The 18,288-nt window shown below is 37.5% G+C and overlaps 1 protein-coding gene across 3 annotated transcripts in view; it reads left to right on the top strand.

The window, feature by feature from the left end:
- Nucleotides 1-3,626: 3,626 nt before the first annotated feature.
- NAPEPLD (N-acyl phosphatidylethanolamine phospholipase D) overlaps nt 3,627-18,288 on the top strand; it is a 34,008-nt gene continuing 19,346 nt past the window's right edge. The window contains exon 1 of one of the 3 annotated variants that reach the window (XM_039848955.1): nt 3,627-3,999. In XM_039848955.1, the coding sequence (XP_039704889.1) occupies nt 3,800-3,999 (200 nt within the window). In that variant the 5' untranslated portion in view covers nt 3,627-3,799. The other 2 variants (XM_039848956.1, XM_039848957.1) reach the window with 2 other exon arrangements.

Here is an 18,288-nt window from a genome sequence, read left to right as displayed (position 1 = left end):
AGCCCTATGAAAACAGTATGGAGATTCCTCAAAAAATTAAAAATAGAATTTACATATGATCCAGCAATCTCACTTCTGGGTATATATCAAAAGAACTGAAAGCAGGGTCTCAAAGAGATATTTGCACGCCCATGTTCATAGCACTATTCACAGTAGCTAAGAGGTAGAAGTGACCTAAACGTGTCTATCGATAGATGAATGAATAAATGAAATGTGATACATACATATAATGGAATATTATTAAGCCTTAAGAAGGAAGGAAATCCTATCACATGCTACAACATGGATAAATCTTGAGGACATTATGCTAAGTAAAATAAGCCAGTCACAAAAAGATAAATATTGCATGATTTGTCCCACTTATGTGAGGTATTTAAATCCACATAAACAGAAAGTAGAGTAGTGGTTACTAGAAGCTTGAGGGTAGAGGAAAAAAGGGAGTGTTGTTGAATGGGGATAGAGTTTCAGATTTCCAAGATGAAAAAGTTCTAGAGATCTGTTTCCCAACGATATGAATATACTTACCACTAATGAATTGCACACTTAAAAATGGTTAAGGTGATAAAATTTTAAAATATTGCTATAGTATAAATGTTGAGGACTTTGTATTCTAAAAGACAGTTTAAATCAACAAAACAAAACAAAAAACTAGGTGGCAGGCCAGATTTGGCCTTTACGCCAAATTTTGCTGACTCTTGGCCTAACCCAATCCAACTCCCCCTATAATCAGCACTCTGTCTTATATTTCCCCCCTAAACCTTTTTGGTTGAGTCTTCAAATGTTACAATTGCAAGTGGCCACAGAAACTTAAAGTCGTTTTGGAGGGTAGGACTGGAGGGACTGGGAGGTAGCAGGGAATTTTCCAGGGTCAAAGGATGTAGTCAATGGCAGAGTATTGAGTAGAATTTAGCTGCCCAAGATCCCTCCTATTGCTATTTGGAGACATATATAGATTCTTAATGATAAGGAAAACCACCTTTGATTGGCTTGGAGGTGAACACAGTATTTAACTGAATTCCACACGTGCTGCTATAAATACGCATTGAATTAAAGTCCTCTAGTAACTAGTCATCATGTTCTCTAGTCCTCTGTCCCTTTAGGACTGAAACTAGGAGAAGAAAGAATGATACTGATTACAAAACTCACTTTAAAGATGAAAACTCTTCTGCTGAAATTGTTTTAACTATGGTCCCCCAGGAGTTTAAATAGTACCTAACATTTTGTGAAGGATGAAAACGGTCTTTTTTAATTCTAGTCTGCAGAAAAAAGTAACATTGGCCACCAGCCACTTTTAAAGAATTGTGTAAAGTTACCCCTCTTATTTACAACATTAACATCTAAAAATTAAGTAACAACTTAAAAGACAAATAGTTATTATCTGCTGAGTGCCTGACTTCCTAGGGGTGGCATAAAAGAGGACAAAACCCAGTTCAGCAGGTCAATATCTAAAATTAAACCATGAGTAAAATGCAGAGGGCACAATGTTCATTTTGTTCTGCACTGTGAAGTAGGACAAGCTGGAGGTTTTGCTTGGAGTGATATAACTTGTTATACTAAACAGCTTCTTTTGTGCTGGCTGGAAAATTACTGTTTGGCTATCGCCCATGAGAACATAACGCTCTAACAATAAGCTTTCTGCTTCTGTACCTCCCGCTTGCACAACCGACCTGTGGGTTGACAGTTAGTAAAAAGAAGAAAAATAGACTTGTGTGTTCAAACAGGATAAAGAATGGGGTTTAGGGCTTAAAAACCCTGTACCTCTACATTTCGGGGCTACTTAATTTGGGATCTGCGTACTCCTGGCTGACCCAGCTGGCTGAATAAAGAATGTGTTTCCTATAACTCACTGATTTCTGGTGGTGCGTGTGTCTAACAGGGGCTGGCGGCTACAACACTTTTCATTGTCTAGAAAAAACCCAACCATTAAACTTAGGAGCTGGGTTGAGTAGAGAGAGATTCCAACACAATCTATCAAGATTATGTAGTATTCCAGGAGTTACAAAGCATAAACATTGCTATTTAAACAGCTTCAATTACAATCTCAACGTTGTGTTAAAAGACTATTCATTCCTCCTAGACTTTCTTGGTTTACAGAGATATGCTTATCTAAAGCACCTGCTGTCAATGAAAAACACCCCTTGAACATTTGTCTCTTCAGCATATCTGTATGATGTGCAGAGAAAATAATTATTTAGTGAACATTTCAAATTGCTTCTTACGTAGACTAAGCAAATGCAATTCAGGAGCCTAGGCAGTAACCTAGTTCAAAAACAAAACAAACCAAAACCAAAACCAAAACCAAAACGCAAGCTGTAAAAGACATTCTTGGGACAATCATAGAAACTTGAATGTGCACTGAATATTAAATGATATCAGGGAATTGTTTTCTTAGGTGGTATTGTGACTTCAGATGTCCTTATTCTTGAGAGGCAAGCTGAACTATTTAAAGGTTAAGTATTTTGATGTATGCAACCTATTTAAATGGTATAAAAGAAAGGCATAGCTATTTTCCGTATTTTTGAAAACCATAATGAAGAATTGAGGTGAGGGGAACAAAGGGCATCTTTTAAAAATTCCTTAGCCAAGAACACTGTGAAGAACTTCTCAGCAGTAACTTCATACCCTTTGGGTTTGGAGTATGGTGGCTGTTTTTGCTGTTACATCCCAGGTACCATTCAGCGAGTGCAGTCTCTGCTCCACTCAGGAGCAAGCAATTCTTAATCACATTCACATCAATTAGATTTAGCAACAATAGCAAGCTAGCCTGAGGGAGAAAAGTCCACATGTGACAAAATCTTCTTTACATTCCTACAGAATTACACAGTCACTTTCACTTTCATATTGCTTTGATTTGCACTTTCCAGCAGTCATATCTGCACATGGGGACCTGTTATCTCTCTCTCTCTCTTTTTTTTTTTTTGCCAATAGACATTCATCGACAACCCCAGCCCCAGACAGAAGGCATTTCTTTCTGGCCTACTGGCCACACCCCAGATGATTTTTATAGAAGAATCCTTCTGCCCAACCACCCACTGTTGAATTCTAATTCTGTCTATATTCAAATTATATCTTGAAACAGCTAATCTCATCCTGCATTTTAAAAAGAAAATCCTGAAACTCAAATCACAGTTTTATGCTCTTGTCATCATCCTGTTTTTTTTTTTTTAACAAATTTAGATGAATCACCTATATCAGGAGGCTGTGGCAGCATTTAAAAGTTTTTTTTTTAAAGCAAATTTAGATGAGAATCACCTATACCAGGAGGCCGTGGCATCATTTTAAAAGTTAATGAGCACACTGACAATAGCTACTGTATACTTCAAATTAATTCCCTACCAGGGTCACGGTGCCATAGGTTGTATGTGTGCTGCTACCAAAGGCTTATCTCCTATGATAGCGCAAGATATGAGAGGCCACTAATATCTCCCTAAGTTTTAGCAATTACGTCTGGTGTCCAGAAGGTGTTCATAGGAACTAAAAGTTAGCTTCTGATTTAGGACAGGGTAACAAATTTGGACTTAAGGTCTCCTGCAGGGACTATGTGAGAAGCGAGCCCGGCCGGGAGTGGGCTAAGCGCGGGCCTCCTTTACCAAGATGGCCCCGCGGCGGCGGCCATCTTGGTAAAGGCAGAAGCGGCGGCCAGCGCTATGGCTGACGCTGGCAGGGCTCCCAGATTAGAAGGTCACAATGAGTAGGTGATCGGGCAACCAGGAGCGAACTCAGCTGAGCCCTGGGCTCCAGGGCGCGCGGCCGGGGGTCGCCGGCTGGGCCGCGGGCCAGGCGACGGCTCGCCCCAAAGATGGTAAGGCGGCGAGTACTGAGGCGCTGCCTGCAGCTGCTGACGCCTCCGCAGGAGCCGGCGCGACGGGGTCGAAGGCGGAGGCACCCGAGCACCGGCCGCTGCGGCCATTCCCGCTGCGTGGGGGCGCTGTGGCCTGGAGTGGAGGAGCAGCAAAGACAGCGGACGAAGCGCGCCCGGCCGGTGGCACCGCGTACCAGGTGAGCGTGCGGCCCCCTTCGCCAGCCCTCACTGCGCCCCGCGCCGTGAAGCGTCGCGCTCCGTCTGGGGTCTCGCGGGAAGCGGTATCTCATCCTCCCGCCCGCTGTTCCCTTTCGCGGTTCTGCTCCCTTCTCCTCCGTGTCCGGCGGTGTCCCCAGGCTGGGCTGTTTGCACTCTTCCGCCAAGTAGAGCGGGCTGTGGCTGGGATTCCTGTCCCGAGCCTTGCCTCCTCCTGCGGATGCTGCACTTGTGAGTGGCAGGGTTTCATTTGAATTTTCGCACTTTGCGTGTTGCGGAGTGCGCATCTCTGAAGCTACCTGAGTGGAGAGCCACATTATTACTATTTTTTCTCTTGGGAGAGAAACCGCCTCTGGGATTTATTTTAGATCCCATCTTCTCTGCAAATCACGGGGTGCGTCTTCGCTGATCGGAATACACCTGGGTGTATCTTCCTTTAGTTGTATGTAAATGGATGGGTTCCTTAGGGCAACTTATTTCTCCATCTGTAATATTTATCGTCTAAAAATTCATTCCAATAGTTTTCTCGCCTTTTATCTTGAAAGTTAACCAAGGAATGGAAACGAAGAGCTGAAGAATGGAGCAAGATGGGGCGGGGTGGTGGAACCCTGTGCTTTCTTGAGTTTTCTGTGCTGTGGTTGGTTGGTTATTAAATTGGGGTGTTATGGCAGGATTTCCAGTCAGGTATGCAGATAGTTTTTCCCCCACTGAGTAGAACTCGCTAGGGTCCTGGTAGTTGAGATAAATACGCTTCCACGGGCTCCAGAGTTTGATGCATCACACCTCAGTTGAACCTGGAAAATATTAATAGAACGAAAAAGTTAATCTTTAAAACGTCATTTAGTTCTTGTCTTTGCCTTTACTGCAGGTTGTTCTACATATGTTATACCATGACTCACCTGGTTTACTTTGGCTTAACATGAAGTGTTTGCTATTTGATAATTCTGATTAATTTATTGAGAAAGTTATTCCTGAGATGCAGCTCTCTGAAAATTAAGAATAATTACCATCTTTGTTAAAAGTGGATATCTAGCAGTTCCATTTCTATTTTCAGTTACATTGGTTTTGATTTAGTCTCAGACATCGACATCTTTTAGAAAGAACTTATTTAATCTTTAAAAAGATTACCGATATACCACAATAGTCTGATTTTGTTGCAGGAAAACATTAGGTCTGTTAGAGAAAATCTAGAGCAAATTTACTTGTTTAAAATAGGAATTTAAGAGAGATTGACTTCAATTAAAACTTTTAAGCAAATTAAAATATAGTCACAGTTTTCAAAGGTTTTATCACATTTGCAGGTTTTCCTGCTGCAAGAATTTTGGTAAGTCTCGGAGAGATTAAAATACTTAGTGTATTTCTCATACCCTTTTTTTCACTCACAATTCCGAATCGTACAGATTTCACATTACAAAATTTAACTTTTAAATTAGTCCAGTTATAACTGAATTTTAATATAAACATTCCAGCAAAGGGTTTCAATTATGCTTTAGTTAATACAGTCATCTTCATGTATTTGAAAAGGATATTTTTGTTACTTTGTATTTGTGAGTTTGGGAAAGTGAGGAGATTTTTGAGAACATTTTGTCAACGTACTATTTGCCTTTAAGTTGTTTCGTTCTGCTTGCTCTTTGTAGTGGTAGATAGCTGTGGATAATAGTGGGCTTTTTCATTTCATTCCACTTTTCTTATGCAAATAAGAATATGGCTATAGCTGGAGAGCTGTGTTGATATGGGCATTTTAGATTGAAATGCATACAAGTGAAAGTATTTTCATTGAAGTATTTGGGAAAATGAACTTGTGGATTAATGATTAACAAGACCTTTATCCTGAAGGTCTGTGAGGGCATGTATATAATTGGCATTAAAAGAACCACCTATGCAATTTCCAGCATGTGGTTCAAGTAATATACCATTCGAACTGCTATAATACTGAAGGATTCTACCTGTCTATAATTTATAGTGCTTCACTTGACTTGTCTTTTTATTTAATAACAATTTATTGTGTATTTAAATATTTTATTAACAGACTTTTGTGATATTATATGTGAACTTATATATCACCAGGGGGCAGTTTTATTATGTCAGTGATGTAGTTTTTTCCCAAGGTTTTATAACTTTATAATTTACAAAGTTTTCTCAGATATTTTTTAGTGTATTAATTTGATTTTGTAAGTGTACAATATGTGAGATTATTAACACCATTCCACAGATGAGGAAAACAGGAAACAACTTGGCAGATTTCACTGATTTGTCCAAGGTCCCTTATTTAGCACAGCACCTCTGGCCTTTAGCAGAGTATATACACTTCTGCCTCTTCTTAGAAAGAGGTACCAACGAAGCCAAGGTAGAGTGGTGTGGATCAGCAAGCTTTGGTCAGCATCACAGCCATAGATTGCACCCCTAAGCTTTTTGCAAATAGTACCATAGGTTATGGAGCCACAGGGCTGGAATACAGGTGGATTAACATAAATTCAGCATGACTGAAAAATGACTCAGTATGCACCTGCTACCTAAAATAATCTATCTTTCCCCTTGAAGGAAGCAGATTTTCATGTTTACCTAATTTGAGGGCTTTCTTAGATTAAGGAACACTAAATATTGATTGAACAATAAATGCTTGTAGACTTGTGTACTCTTTTAGTCTTTCTTAGTGATAAGAATAAAGTTGTCAAAGTAGAGTAACACCAAGCTTCTGTTACTGGCCCTTCTTAAACTGCAGACTTCTTTGTTTTGTCTGATACTAGCACAACTGGACAACAGCAATAATTTGTTATGCAAGTTTTCTGAATTTTGAAGGTCCTTCAAACTACAAAGATGTTTGTCTTTTCAAATTACTGCATTCATTTCTTTAGTTTCTTTACAGAGTTCTTGAAAACAAGTACTATATATATTCAGAATATTGTGCATTTGTATGGTTGAAATAACTAGTGACAGCTTAAAGAATTTCTGGACTCATAAAGTCCTCTTTTTTAAACTTGAGGCCAGTTTATCTGTTTGTGATCTAAATTAAATAAAATACCCCACAGGAGGTGAAATGTGTTATTTATCTTTCCATACTGACCATATGCTCTTTTGGTTTTAAGTATTTCTAAGCATACTTAAAGGACCTTCTAGAGTATGTACCCAGTCTAAGCTCTTTAAACTTACAGTGTTTCTGTTTCTACTCTTACAAGATTTTTTAACCTGTCATAATACCACAAAACTGAAACATTAAAATTAGCCTTTTCCACTATTTCACAGAGATGAGGTACTTTAAAATTCTTGGATGAAAGTTGATTCCTTTCTCATTTTTTTCTTATATAGTGTCTCAATTTTATATGTAGATGGAATGTCTAATGTGTGTAAATGTATGTGTACTGTTCGGCACCCATTTTTAACTGGGCAAATGTGAATGCTCACACACATATTGAGTATCATCACAATGAAGAATTTGACAAACTTGATGTTCTCAGCAACATTTTCTTGGTTAAGTGTGATTACATAGAACTTTATAATTTCTTTTTGCTTAGCTGCCCTAATACCTTAAAATCATACTTTATAATATGCTCATCTTCAATTTAGTACAAAATGCCCACATTTTAATACATTTTATATGAAAGAAGACATAACTATGCATTTATATGGTACCCTGAGGCTGTAAAGTGATCAGTTCTCCATGTTTTCCTCATACTGAGGTGCTTCCCAGGATGCAGGACTTTCAGTGCTAAAACTGGGAAAGCCCCAGGCACATTAGATGCATTGGTTCCCCCCACCTGAAGGTGTCTCTTCATGGGATTTGATTAACAGTTCTTCCCAGTTGGAAGGATAAAATGCCAGGTTATGGTTGTATACTGGATGAACTCAAAGACATTTTTTTAAGGCAAGAAAATATCAAAGCCTCATGTATTTTTATTTATATGATTGAAATATAGAACTAATTTATTATTTGTTCTTTGTAACTTTAAATGAGAACAATTTAGCAATGAAATAAATAGTTACATCATTTGAAATCTTCATGTAAAATTAAAAAGACAATTATGTTTATAGAGGAACTAGGATTTGTTGTCTACTAAGTACTTTTAACTTTGAAAAGAAAAAAAAAAGACAACAGTTAAAAGCAAAAAAGGCTAGTTTTGTTCTTGAGACCATAATTGTTGGCTGTATGCCACTAGCTTCAGAACATAGATATCTGTTCGAAATAAATTTATTGGATTCTTTCTTGCAGATTCAACATGATTAGTGGAAAGAGCATGGGTTCTGGAATCTGATCCTACTTGGGTTGGATCTCCATATCCAACTGTTACCAGCTTTTTGACTTTATGCAAACTGTTAAACTTGGTGAACCTGGAACATGAGGATAATATCTACCTTGTGGGAATATCATGAGGATTAAATGAGATAATGAATGTATATAAAGTGTTTGGTACATAGTAAAGGCTTAATAAACGCTGCTCAGTCTACCCATGTTTGGATGAGGAAGACATATTTTGGGATTAGTACCTTTTGTATCTTAATAACTTTGGAAATTTCCCAGTTATGGTCATTGTATCAGTTAGGATTAGTTTTGGAATGTTCAGAGTAGGACAGTCCAGGTATGGTATGGTGGCCTTTGAGGTCTTTCTAGGTCTCTATGCCATTCCTAGGAAGTGGCCCTCAGACTCATTTCTCACGATGGTTCCAGGCAGCAGGGTGCAGGAAGAATCAAGAAGAATGCTTCCCTTTCCCTTAAGGAGACTCCCAGAAGCACCATATAAAGTCTTCTGCTTGTTTCGCATTGATCATTCTTAGCTGGAAGGCTGAGATATGTAGTTGTTTACCTTAAGTAAAATTGAGGTTCTGTTACTCAGGAGAAAAGAGAAACTCGATTGTATGGTAGACAAATAGTCTTTACCACTTTACCACCATAGAGTTCAACCAGTCAAGCATTCTCCAAGATTTTTCAATTTTTATTTCTATAATTAGTAGAGTTAGTGGGAATGCCCTTTGTTGAGTTTTGTCTCACTGCCCTTTAGTTACTTTTGCTTCTCCTATAATTTGATTCTCAATAGATCTTTTCAAAAACAACTCTATCCCAATGAAAAGTAAGAGTTTAAACTCTTGTTCATTATTTATTCATTCAATAAATATTTATTGACCGCTTAGCATGTACAGGCTGCTGTGGATTATTACAATGTGAATCATCACCGATTGTATTTTTTTTTTTTTTTTTTTTGGTTTGGCTTCTTGGGAGCACAAAGTCAAATTTGTGACTTAGCTGGACTGCATACAAGTATATGAGCTATTAAACTCTGTCCTTAGCAATGCAGTCTTCCCAGTCTTAGTACTGTGTGGCCATCTTGGAGTGATGCTGCCTCTCTAACTTGGATCATGGGACAGGGAGGAAGAGTAGGCTTTATGGTTGGTAGCCTCCAGGCTAGCATAGATTTTGGAGTACCAGAAAAGTCCCTTTGATCCTTCTTAAATACCTGTCCTACCTTTGTGCCAATGACTTATTCAAAGTAGTGGTCCTCAGCCTTGCCTATATATTAGAATCACCCACAGAACTTTTAAAAACTACCTGGAGATCCTCTACCTGACATTTTCATTCAGTATCCTCAAGTATAGTTTTCAAAGCTCCACAGGTACAGACAGTCCCCGATTTACAATGATTCCACTTATGATTTTTTGACTTTACGATGATGTAAAAGCATTATGCGTTCAGCAGAAACTGTACTTTGAATTTTGATCTTTTCCCAGACTAGTGATAGGCATTATGATATTCTCTCATGATGCTGGGCAGCTCCCGGTCAGCAACGTGATCATGAGGATAAAAAACCCAGACTCTACAGTGTGCTGTGTTGTCAGCATTTTTTGTTTCAGTTCGATGTTTCAAGCATTCTTAAGGTCCAGTGTGCTTTCGGCTGTGTACATTAATGGTGAGTCCTCATACAACCATTCTGTTTTTAACTTACAGTGCAGTATTCAATACATTACATTAGGTATTAGTACTTTATTATAAGATAGATGTTAGATGATTTTGCCTGACTGTAGGTTAATGTAAAGGTTCTGAACACGTTTAAGGTAGGCTAGGCTAAGCTATGACGTTCGGAATGTTAGGTGTATTAAATACATTTTTGACTTTCAATGTTTTCAACTTAAGACGGGTTTATTGGGACGTAACCCTATCATAAGTCGAGGAGCATATGTAATTCTGATGTAATTCTAATGCAGCCAGCATTGAGAATTATAGGTTTACAGCTTTGTACTCAGCTGGCTTGGAAATACTATAGGGAGGAGTCCCACTTGGCTTTTAACAGTCATTGGAGATCAGATCCTTCCTTGCTAACCTGTTTTGACTGCTGGAAGGGGAGGTGGGAGAGCTCTGAGATGAGTAGACTCACTTGGGTAGGAGATGTGACACTGAAATGCTTTAGGGGACATTTAAGTTAGAGCTGGCCTCATTTGCCTATTTTGCCTGCTCTTATTGTGGGAAATTTTTCCTTTGAACCAAAAAACTTTGGTAATGGGCTCAAGCTCTGGGGAAAGTGCTGGTTATAGATGCAGCTGCTATTAGTATCCTGAGTTTCCACATTTTTGCTCCCTGGTGGGCAGTGAGGGCAGATGAAGGGAATGAGGTTGGTAAGGCCACAAGGAGCTATGGGGTTGGATAAGAATCCTGTGAATTGTCATTTCCTATTTAAGAATTGTGTGAATTCCAGAAAGACCATAGGGTTTCTATCTTACTCAAATATAAGAACAAAGACATTCCAGAATTTATTCCATTTAAGTTTGTTCATGCCATTGCCGTCAATGTAGAAATTTCAAAATGGAATATGTATTCCACTAACCCTTATTAAAATGTTTAGAACTTAATAAAACAGTGGCTTACAGTTATTGAGGGCTTACTATGTGCTAGACATTGGGCTAAGGATTATAGACATTATGACTAATAACCCAAAGAATAGGCACCAGATAAGGAAACTAAGGCTTAGAAACAGATGACAAGGGTGCCAGGTTGGGAAGTATTTATTTTAAAATGTTTGAAATCCCTTGTGCTTCTTTTCTTGGTAGTGTGGTTTTTCCTGATAACTGATTTAAGTATATTATATATATACCTACTTTTTGATGTTTTTGTGATTTACCACATCCTGGTATTCTTTTTTTTCCAGCTTTATTGAGAAATAATTGACAAACATCACTGTATAAGTTTAAGGCATACAGCATGATGGTTTGATATATTGTGAAATGATTACCCCAGTTGGTTCAGCTAACTGTCCATCTTCTCATATATATACAATAAAAAGGAAAGAAAGAAAAAAAAATTTCTCCTTGTGATCAGAATTCATAAGATTTACTCTTTTAATTTTCCTATATATCTTTCAGCAGTGTTAGTAGCTACAGTTATTATGTTGTATGTTACCTCCCTTATTTATCTTCTAACTGGAAGTTTGTGCCTTTCGATCTGGTTCCTCCAATTTTCTCTCCCCTTACCCTTTGTCTTTGGTAACCACAAGTCTGATCTCTTTTTCTATGAGTTTGGATTTTTTGAAAAGTTTACACATATAAGTGAGATCATACAGTATTTGTCTTTTTCCACTTAGCATAATACTCTCAAGTTCCATCCATGTCACAAATGGTAAGATTCGTTCATTTTTTATAGTTGAATAAATATTACATTGTATATATATATATATGCTACAACTTTATCCATTCATCCATTGGTGGATATTTAGGTTCTTTCCATGTCTTGGCTTGAAAATAATGCTACTTTAAACATGGGACTATAGATATCTTTTTGAGTTAGTGTTTTGTTTCCTTTGGATATATTCCCAGAAGTGGAATTGCTGGATCATATGGTAGTTCTATTTCTAATTTTTTGAGGATCCTCCATATTGTTTTCCATAGCAGCTGTACCAATTTATAATCCTACCAATAGTGTACAAGGCTCCTCTTTTCTCCACATCCATGCCAGCATTTGTTATTTCTTGTATTTGTTGATAGCCATTCTAACAGATGTGAGATTATCTATCATTGTGATTTTAATTAGCATTTCCCTAATGATTGGTAATGTTGAGCATCTTTCATGTACCTATTGGCCTTTCGTATATTTTTGGAGAACTGTCTAATCTGGTCTTTTGCCCATTTTTAATTGGGTTATTTATTTTTGCCTTTGTGTTGTATGAGTTCTTTATATATTTTGGATATTAACTCTTTTCTAGATACATGGTTTGCATAATTTTTTCCCATTCCAGAGGGTTTTTTTTTCTACTTTGTTGGTTTCTTTTGCTGAGCAGAAACTTTTTTATTATTGATTTTGTTGCTTGTGCTTTTGGTGTTGTATCCAAAAAAGTCATTACCAAGACCCATATCAAGGAACATTATTCCTATGTTTTTTTCTAGGAGTTTCATGGTTTCAGATCTTACATAAATCTTTAATCCATTTTGAATTTTTGGGAGTGGTTTAAGATATGGGTCCAGTTTCATTCTTTTACAAATGAATATCCCATTATCCCAGCACCATTTATTGAAAAGGCTTTCTTTTTCCCTTTGAGTATTCTTCACTCCCTTGTCAAGTATTAGTTGACGTATCTTGGTCAACTAATTCTTGAACATAATATTCTGAATTGAACTCAGGGATTTCAAAGTTCCTTTAAACCTCAGGATTCTGTTAGTTGACATTTTGGGGATGTCTCAAGGCCTTCGTTCTGAACCTGCTGTTACATTGTCAGGAGATGGGCTGAACAGGGTCAGACCCCATTTGTGTACTGGTGTTTGCTTCCTTGTGAAAATCCCATTGTTGATTTTTTTGTTATTTACCTTTTTCTCACAAAGGATTGGCAAGGCTGACATGCAGGGCAGAATAACTTCTGTCCTTCTGCCACATTCATTCATAAATGAATCAGGGACTCAGGTGACCTCTCTAATGACTTTCTTGCTTTCCATTATCCTCTCTGTTGACATCAGAGCCCTTTAACTTGTTGGCCAAATTCAGAAGGTTATGAGTGTCAGTACTTTCTTTGTATCATAGCACTTTCTTGTCAATTTGAGCCATTTGGTGTGTAAGGAAAAGTATTAGTTATCATTTTAAGAATTTGGCACAGTGTGTTTTGGAAATGCCTTATTCTAAAGACTACACAGTTTTCATTATCCAGAGCTGACATTTCCATAAACATGATATTAAGCGAAAATCAATCCAGATGTTGCTTGATTTTTTTCCCCCCTGAATGATTTTGAATCCTTGGAGGTCAGGGGCTTGTATTGCCCATCGTACTTGGAGAACTGAAACTTAGATATAGTAGGCATTGAAACAGTGTTAAATAAGACCTCTAACAATGCTTTCAGTAGAAGTGCTTACAAATTATATCTGAAATCATATTATAAAGTTGAAAGTCTAAGGCTGTTTGTTATATCAGATTTGTCATGAAATTTCTCTGAAGTATTTTGCGCTCAGAATAACCTCTGCCTGTTAAGCCTGTGAAACTACACTTTCTCACAGTAGCTAACTTTGTTGTTCTCAGGTGAAAAATACCATGCTTATCCCTTGCTAACGCAGCCTAGGGAAAGTGGCTGAATCTGAGTGGCTCCTTTAGCTGGGGACTTCCTACAAGGGAATGGAACTTGGGAGGGGCAGCCCAAGGCCAAGGATGCCTTAGAGGAGACAGCTTTTTGGTGGCTGAGACTGGCTTTTTGGTGCAGCCAAAGATTGTTCAAGTTTTAGAGGTGGAAGGGACCCTAGAGCGACAGCTCAGTCCTCTCATTTTATAGATGAAGAAAGGGAGTCTCAATAATAAATGTTCTTTTAAAGGTTACAGAATTCAACAGAGTAAAAGTTGGAACTAGAACTGAAGTCAGAAGTAAAAGAATATGCTTTTTTCCTTCTTGCCCTTCCTTTCTATCTGGGTGCTATGTAGTCACAGTTTTCTTCATTCTTTTTCTTCATAGGTTATACTTTAAAAACAAAGTTTTTTGGGCATAATTGATTCAGACAGAAAGGGAGAGAGGGGCGCATTTGGAAAACGTATTTTTGATTCTTGTCTTAAGGAATAGTGAATTAACATTTAAGATCACCTAACACATTTAGGATACATTTTTAAGTTTCACAGGCATCAATTTAATCTTCTTTCCTCCCCATGCTCCCCAGTCTTTCCAGTTAAACACTCGTATACCACTTAGGTATTATTGATTCCACTAGAACTGAATCTGCACTTTTGTTTGGTATTATTTTAAAGAGATTAAGGAGGTGATAACGATCTTATTTTAATAAACATTTTATTCATGTTTTCTCAGTTTGCCATAATATGCCATTTTGATCATCCTAAAGATTCCGTTGCAATGCTGTAAATGGTATTTTTAAATGGGCTTTGGTCTTAAGCGGATGGTTTACCTTGTTTATTGTTTCTAACTCTAATCAAAGCATTGCTTTCTTACATATAGGGGAAACTTACTGTACTGGAAGCACCTACAGTATGTATTTTGGTCACTTAAAATCTGTTAATAGCCTATGAAATGACTTAATATTTTGAATTTTGTCTAATAGCAAAGAATTTTCAGTCTTTGGCATTCTATGATCAAGAACATTTCTTGTCCTTGACTGCTTTTTGAAAAGAAAACCATCTCGACAAAATAATTGTTATTCAAAATTTTCATGACTTATTTTTATTGTGCTCCTAGGTATTGTATATTAAGCTATTTGCTTTGCTTTCCTTTAGCTTTTTAGCAAAATAAAGTGAGTTAAAAATGAAATTCACTGATAACAAACAATGCAGTACTTTCTTTGTTGATGTATGTTGTGTACATATCTCCCACAGAACATTCTCCCTTTCATTACCCAGTGTACTTCCCACGCTTGTACATATCTCCTTTCTTACCCAATCCCCTACATGCCTGTGGGCGTTAACAGCAATCTCAAGGGAAATCTGTATTTGCAAGTGAGAGATGGGGACAAGTTAATTCAACCAACTGAAGCACTTTGCAGATGTTTCAGTGAATTGAAGTGGTTTCATTAGCTGTGTTATCTAGCTTTGTATTAAAAGGATCCTTTTCTTCACTAGAGATTAGGAGAGCTAATGTAAAATTGTGAATTTAGTGTTATTTTAGATATCTGAAAAACACAGTTCTGAATATTTTCTAGACAACATCAGCAACTTTGTTGATATGTAATGGATAGTCACTCAGTATTTATTAAATGTCAACTCTGGGAATGATGATTCGCAGCATCATGATTTATAAGCATGTTGTAATCCCAAATGTGCACTTTAGTAGTAGATTTTTTCTTTTAATTTTTTTTTAAATGATAAAGCAATGCATTCAATTCTAGGAACTGGCAAATCTTAAATGTCAAAGAAAGGATGAAACATTTGCTTTTGAAATAGAGAATTCTTATTTTTTGAAAGTATTTTACCCATGTGTGCAGTTATTGAAGTAAAATATTTGTACTTGGCAGACTTGTCTTCACCAAATGTCACATCTCAGACTTCTCTTTGATTAGATACATGGGGGCAATTAATTTTCAATGAAATGTGGAGAATGTAGTTGATAATTACTAGATGGAATTTATGTTCTTTTGTAAAAAATTGTTTTTTTTTACAATTTATATTTATCAATTGTTATAAGCCTTTGTTACCTTTAAATTTGCTTCTGGCTTCTAGCTGTTCACAAATTTAACTGTTCACAGAGGAAAGGAAAGTCAAATTAACTATGTTCTAATTATATTTAATTACCAAAGCTAATGTTTTTACTTCTGTTCCAAAATATATATTTCTGTATATAAAATAGTGTGTTTCATCAACTTTAAGAGACATTTTATTCACATTTGAACACCATTGTCATCAGGTTATCTCGTATAATGCATGACATAATTATAATTGATAACATTTTTACTTTTGTAGTTGCACATATAATAAGTGTGCCTTACAATTCATGATGTCTTCAACTGGCTGAAAATCAGTATAAAGTAAAGGTCTTTCATCAAGTTTAGAACCCCCTTTTGAAACACGTTTGTAATTTGTGTGTACTCATGAGTATGCACATCTTTCACTTACTGGTGACCCGAAATCGAGGCAGAATTTTCACTTACACTGTTAACTTTGGAGATAGGTATATAACAAGAAATAATTGGGAAATTTGCTATTAAGGACACTGCAGGCTCGATACATTAAGGGGTTGTCTGAGTTCGCAAAGCTGAAAACTAGTTAATAGCATCATAAATTGAACCCACTCCTCCTCATTTCTAGTTTTCCTATCATTTTAGCTTTGATGTTTAAAGATGACCCTTGGGAGGTTGTTGCTGTATTCACTATAGAGTGACCAGATGGCCAATATTTGATAAAGAGCCTTTTTGCATGACCCACCCTCAGGCAGTCTCCATACTTCTTTATGGGTTGAGGCTCACTTTGTTACTGGAGCATCTGTTGCCTGAGCTTGTCATTTTGCACATTCACTGAATGGACTTCCAGTACCTTTTCTCCAAAAGAATGAGCCCAGATTGTCATGGTTCAGGTCCTTCTGTTCCTTCTCATCGTAATTATGGTGCAAAGTATGAAATGATATATCTTAGTGCCAACATTTTGAGTTGCTTGAAGAACTTTCAATGTAGTGCATAGTCCCGTGAATATCCATGCTCATACACTCCCTCCTCCTACCCCAAAGGTATTTTAAAAATCATGGGCAAAGACTCTGTGATGAGAATAGGTGGTCCTGAGGTGGGAACATGATGCACAGGAGGAAATAGTTTAAGACCACATGTTTGGAGCAGAGAAGGCGAGTGTGGGAAGGGCTAGAAACATACCATCGTACTGACCCTTGCCCTCATTCTAGAACAAAGGGAATCCTCCGGAGGCTTTTCCTTTTTGTTCGTTTTTTTGGGGTCAGATTTGCCTTTACCTTAAAAAGATTACTCCTGAAGACTTGGTTGTGTGTGTGTGAGGTGAGGAGGTTTGTTAAGGAGGATGGCTATTTGGCAGAGACCTGTTTCCCTGGATCGATTGGGATAAGCGAGTGCCCAAGTGGGTGGGAGATAAGAAAATAGAGATCTGTGAATAGATAACTTTGAAAAAGTTTATTTTCCAGGGAGGAAAGAGATCACTGAACTTATTTTTCACTCTCATTTTACTCTCTAGGCCTCTGGATACCATTCTGTTATTTTATTCTCACTTTTAACATCCCTACAGCAACCTGGATCCCAGGGTCATCCATTTCCACTGGGTGTCGGCACTTCTGCCTGACTTTTTGCTTCTCAGTGATCTCAAACCCTGCCTCTCAAACACACTGGGTCAGAATCCATCTTCTCTTCTATACTCCAAATACTTGCTCTCCCCTAATTCCTCTACGTTGTTAGTGGTGCTGCCATTTCTGACTCTTCCTACTTTTGTACCTACTCCCCAACCTGCCCTACGAATTGTCCCGTTTGCTGCTATCCAGAGATTCTGGAGTCTTCGTGATTCAGTCTCTTTATTGTCTCTTGGACGTGTTCAGCTTTCTCTTCTCATGGTCACTACCTCATCTTTTTGACTGGGCTGCTGCCTAATTCTCGGTGATTCAGTTAGAAAGTGGAGATTACAATACCTGCCTTGAAATTTTGCTAGGAGCAGTAGTTTAAATAAAATGTGTAAAACATATAACCATAGTGGATGTTCTGGGCTTCTCTTGTTTCCTATTATTTATCTGCTTAGCTCGTTTTTAGTCACACCCTTTGTTTTTATCCTGCTACCAGAGTTGTCTTCTCTAAATATGCCCCCTTTTAAGCACCTACAGTGTAGCCAAACCTTCTTGACATCTCAGTCCATCCCTTATGATTCCATCCTTTGTGTCTTTAATGTCTTGACTGTCAATCCTTTCCTGCTTCTGTCCCAGCTGCATTAGATGACTAGATGACTAGATATTGTCTAAAACCCCATTTTGACATTACTTTTGTGGTTTTTGATTCAGAATGCCCTTTTTTCCTTTCTCCCTATCCTCTGTTTAAACAATGAGTCGAAAATTTATTAGTTGGTAGAATTATATATGTATTTATATGCATATAAATATATGTATATATATGCAGACATATGCTTGTATCTCACAAGCTATTTATCATCACAAGAGGTAGCATGAAGTTGGCTCTTCCATATCTTAGTCTCCAGACTTGTGTGTTTACATCTGTTCTATGAAGTGCGGTTTAAATGGATGGTCTTTGTTTCTGCCTTTTGTAAAGGCCTGGGCCTGAACTTAATAATAACACAAGTAGAGTGATTCTTTGAGAAGAACAGAGCTAACTCACCCAGATCTTTTGCTTTTTAATAGAATTTAAGGAATTTAGATGTATGTCAAAT

This window comes from Pteropus medius, unplaced genomic scaffold, assembly GCF_902729225.1.
Source record: "Pteropus medius unplaced genomic scaffold, Ma_sr-lr_union100, whole genome shotgun sequence".
NCBI lineage: Eukaryota > Metazoa > Chordata > Mammalia > Chiroptera > Pteropodidae > Pteropus > Pteropus medius.
The sequence above is the reverse complement of the archived record's forward strand: the minus strand, read 5'-3'. Positions and strand labels throughout refer to the sequence as shown.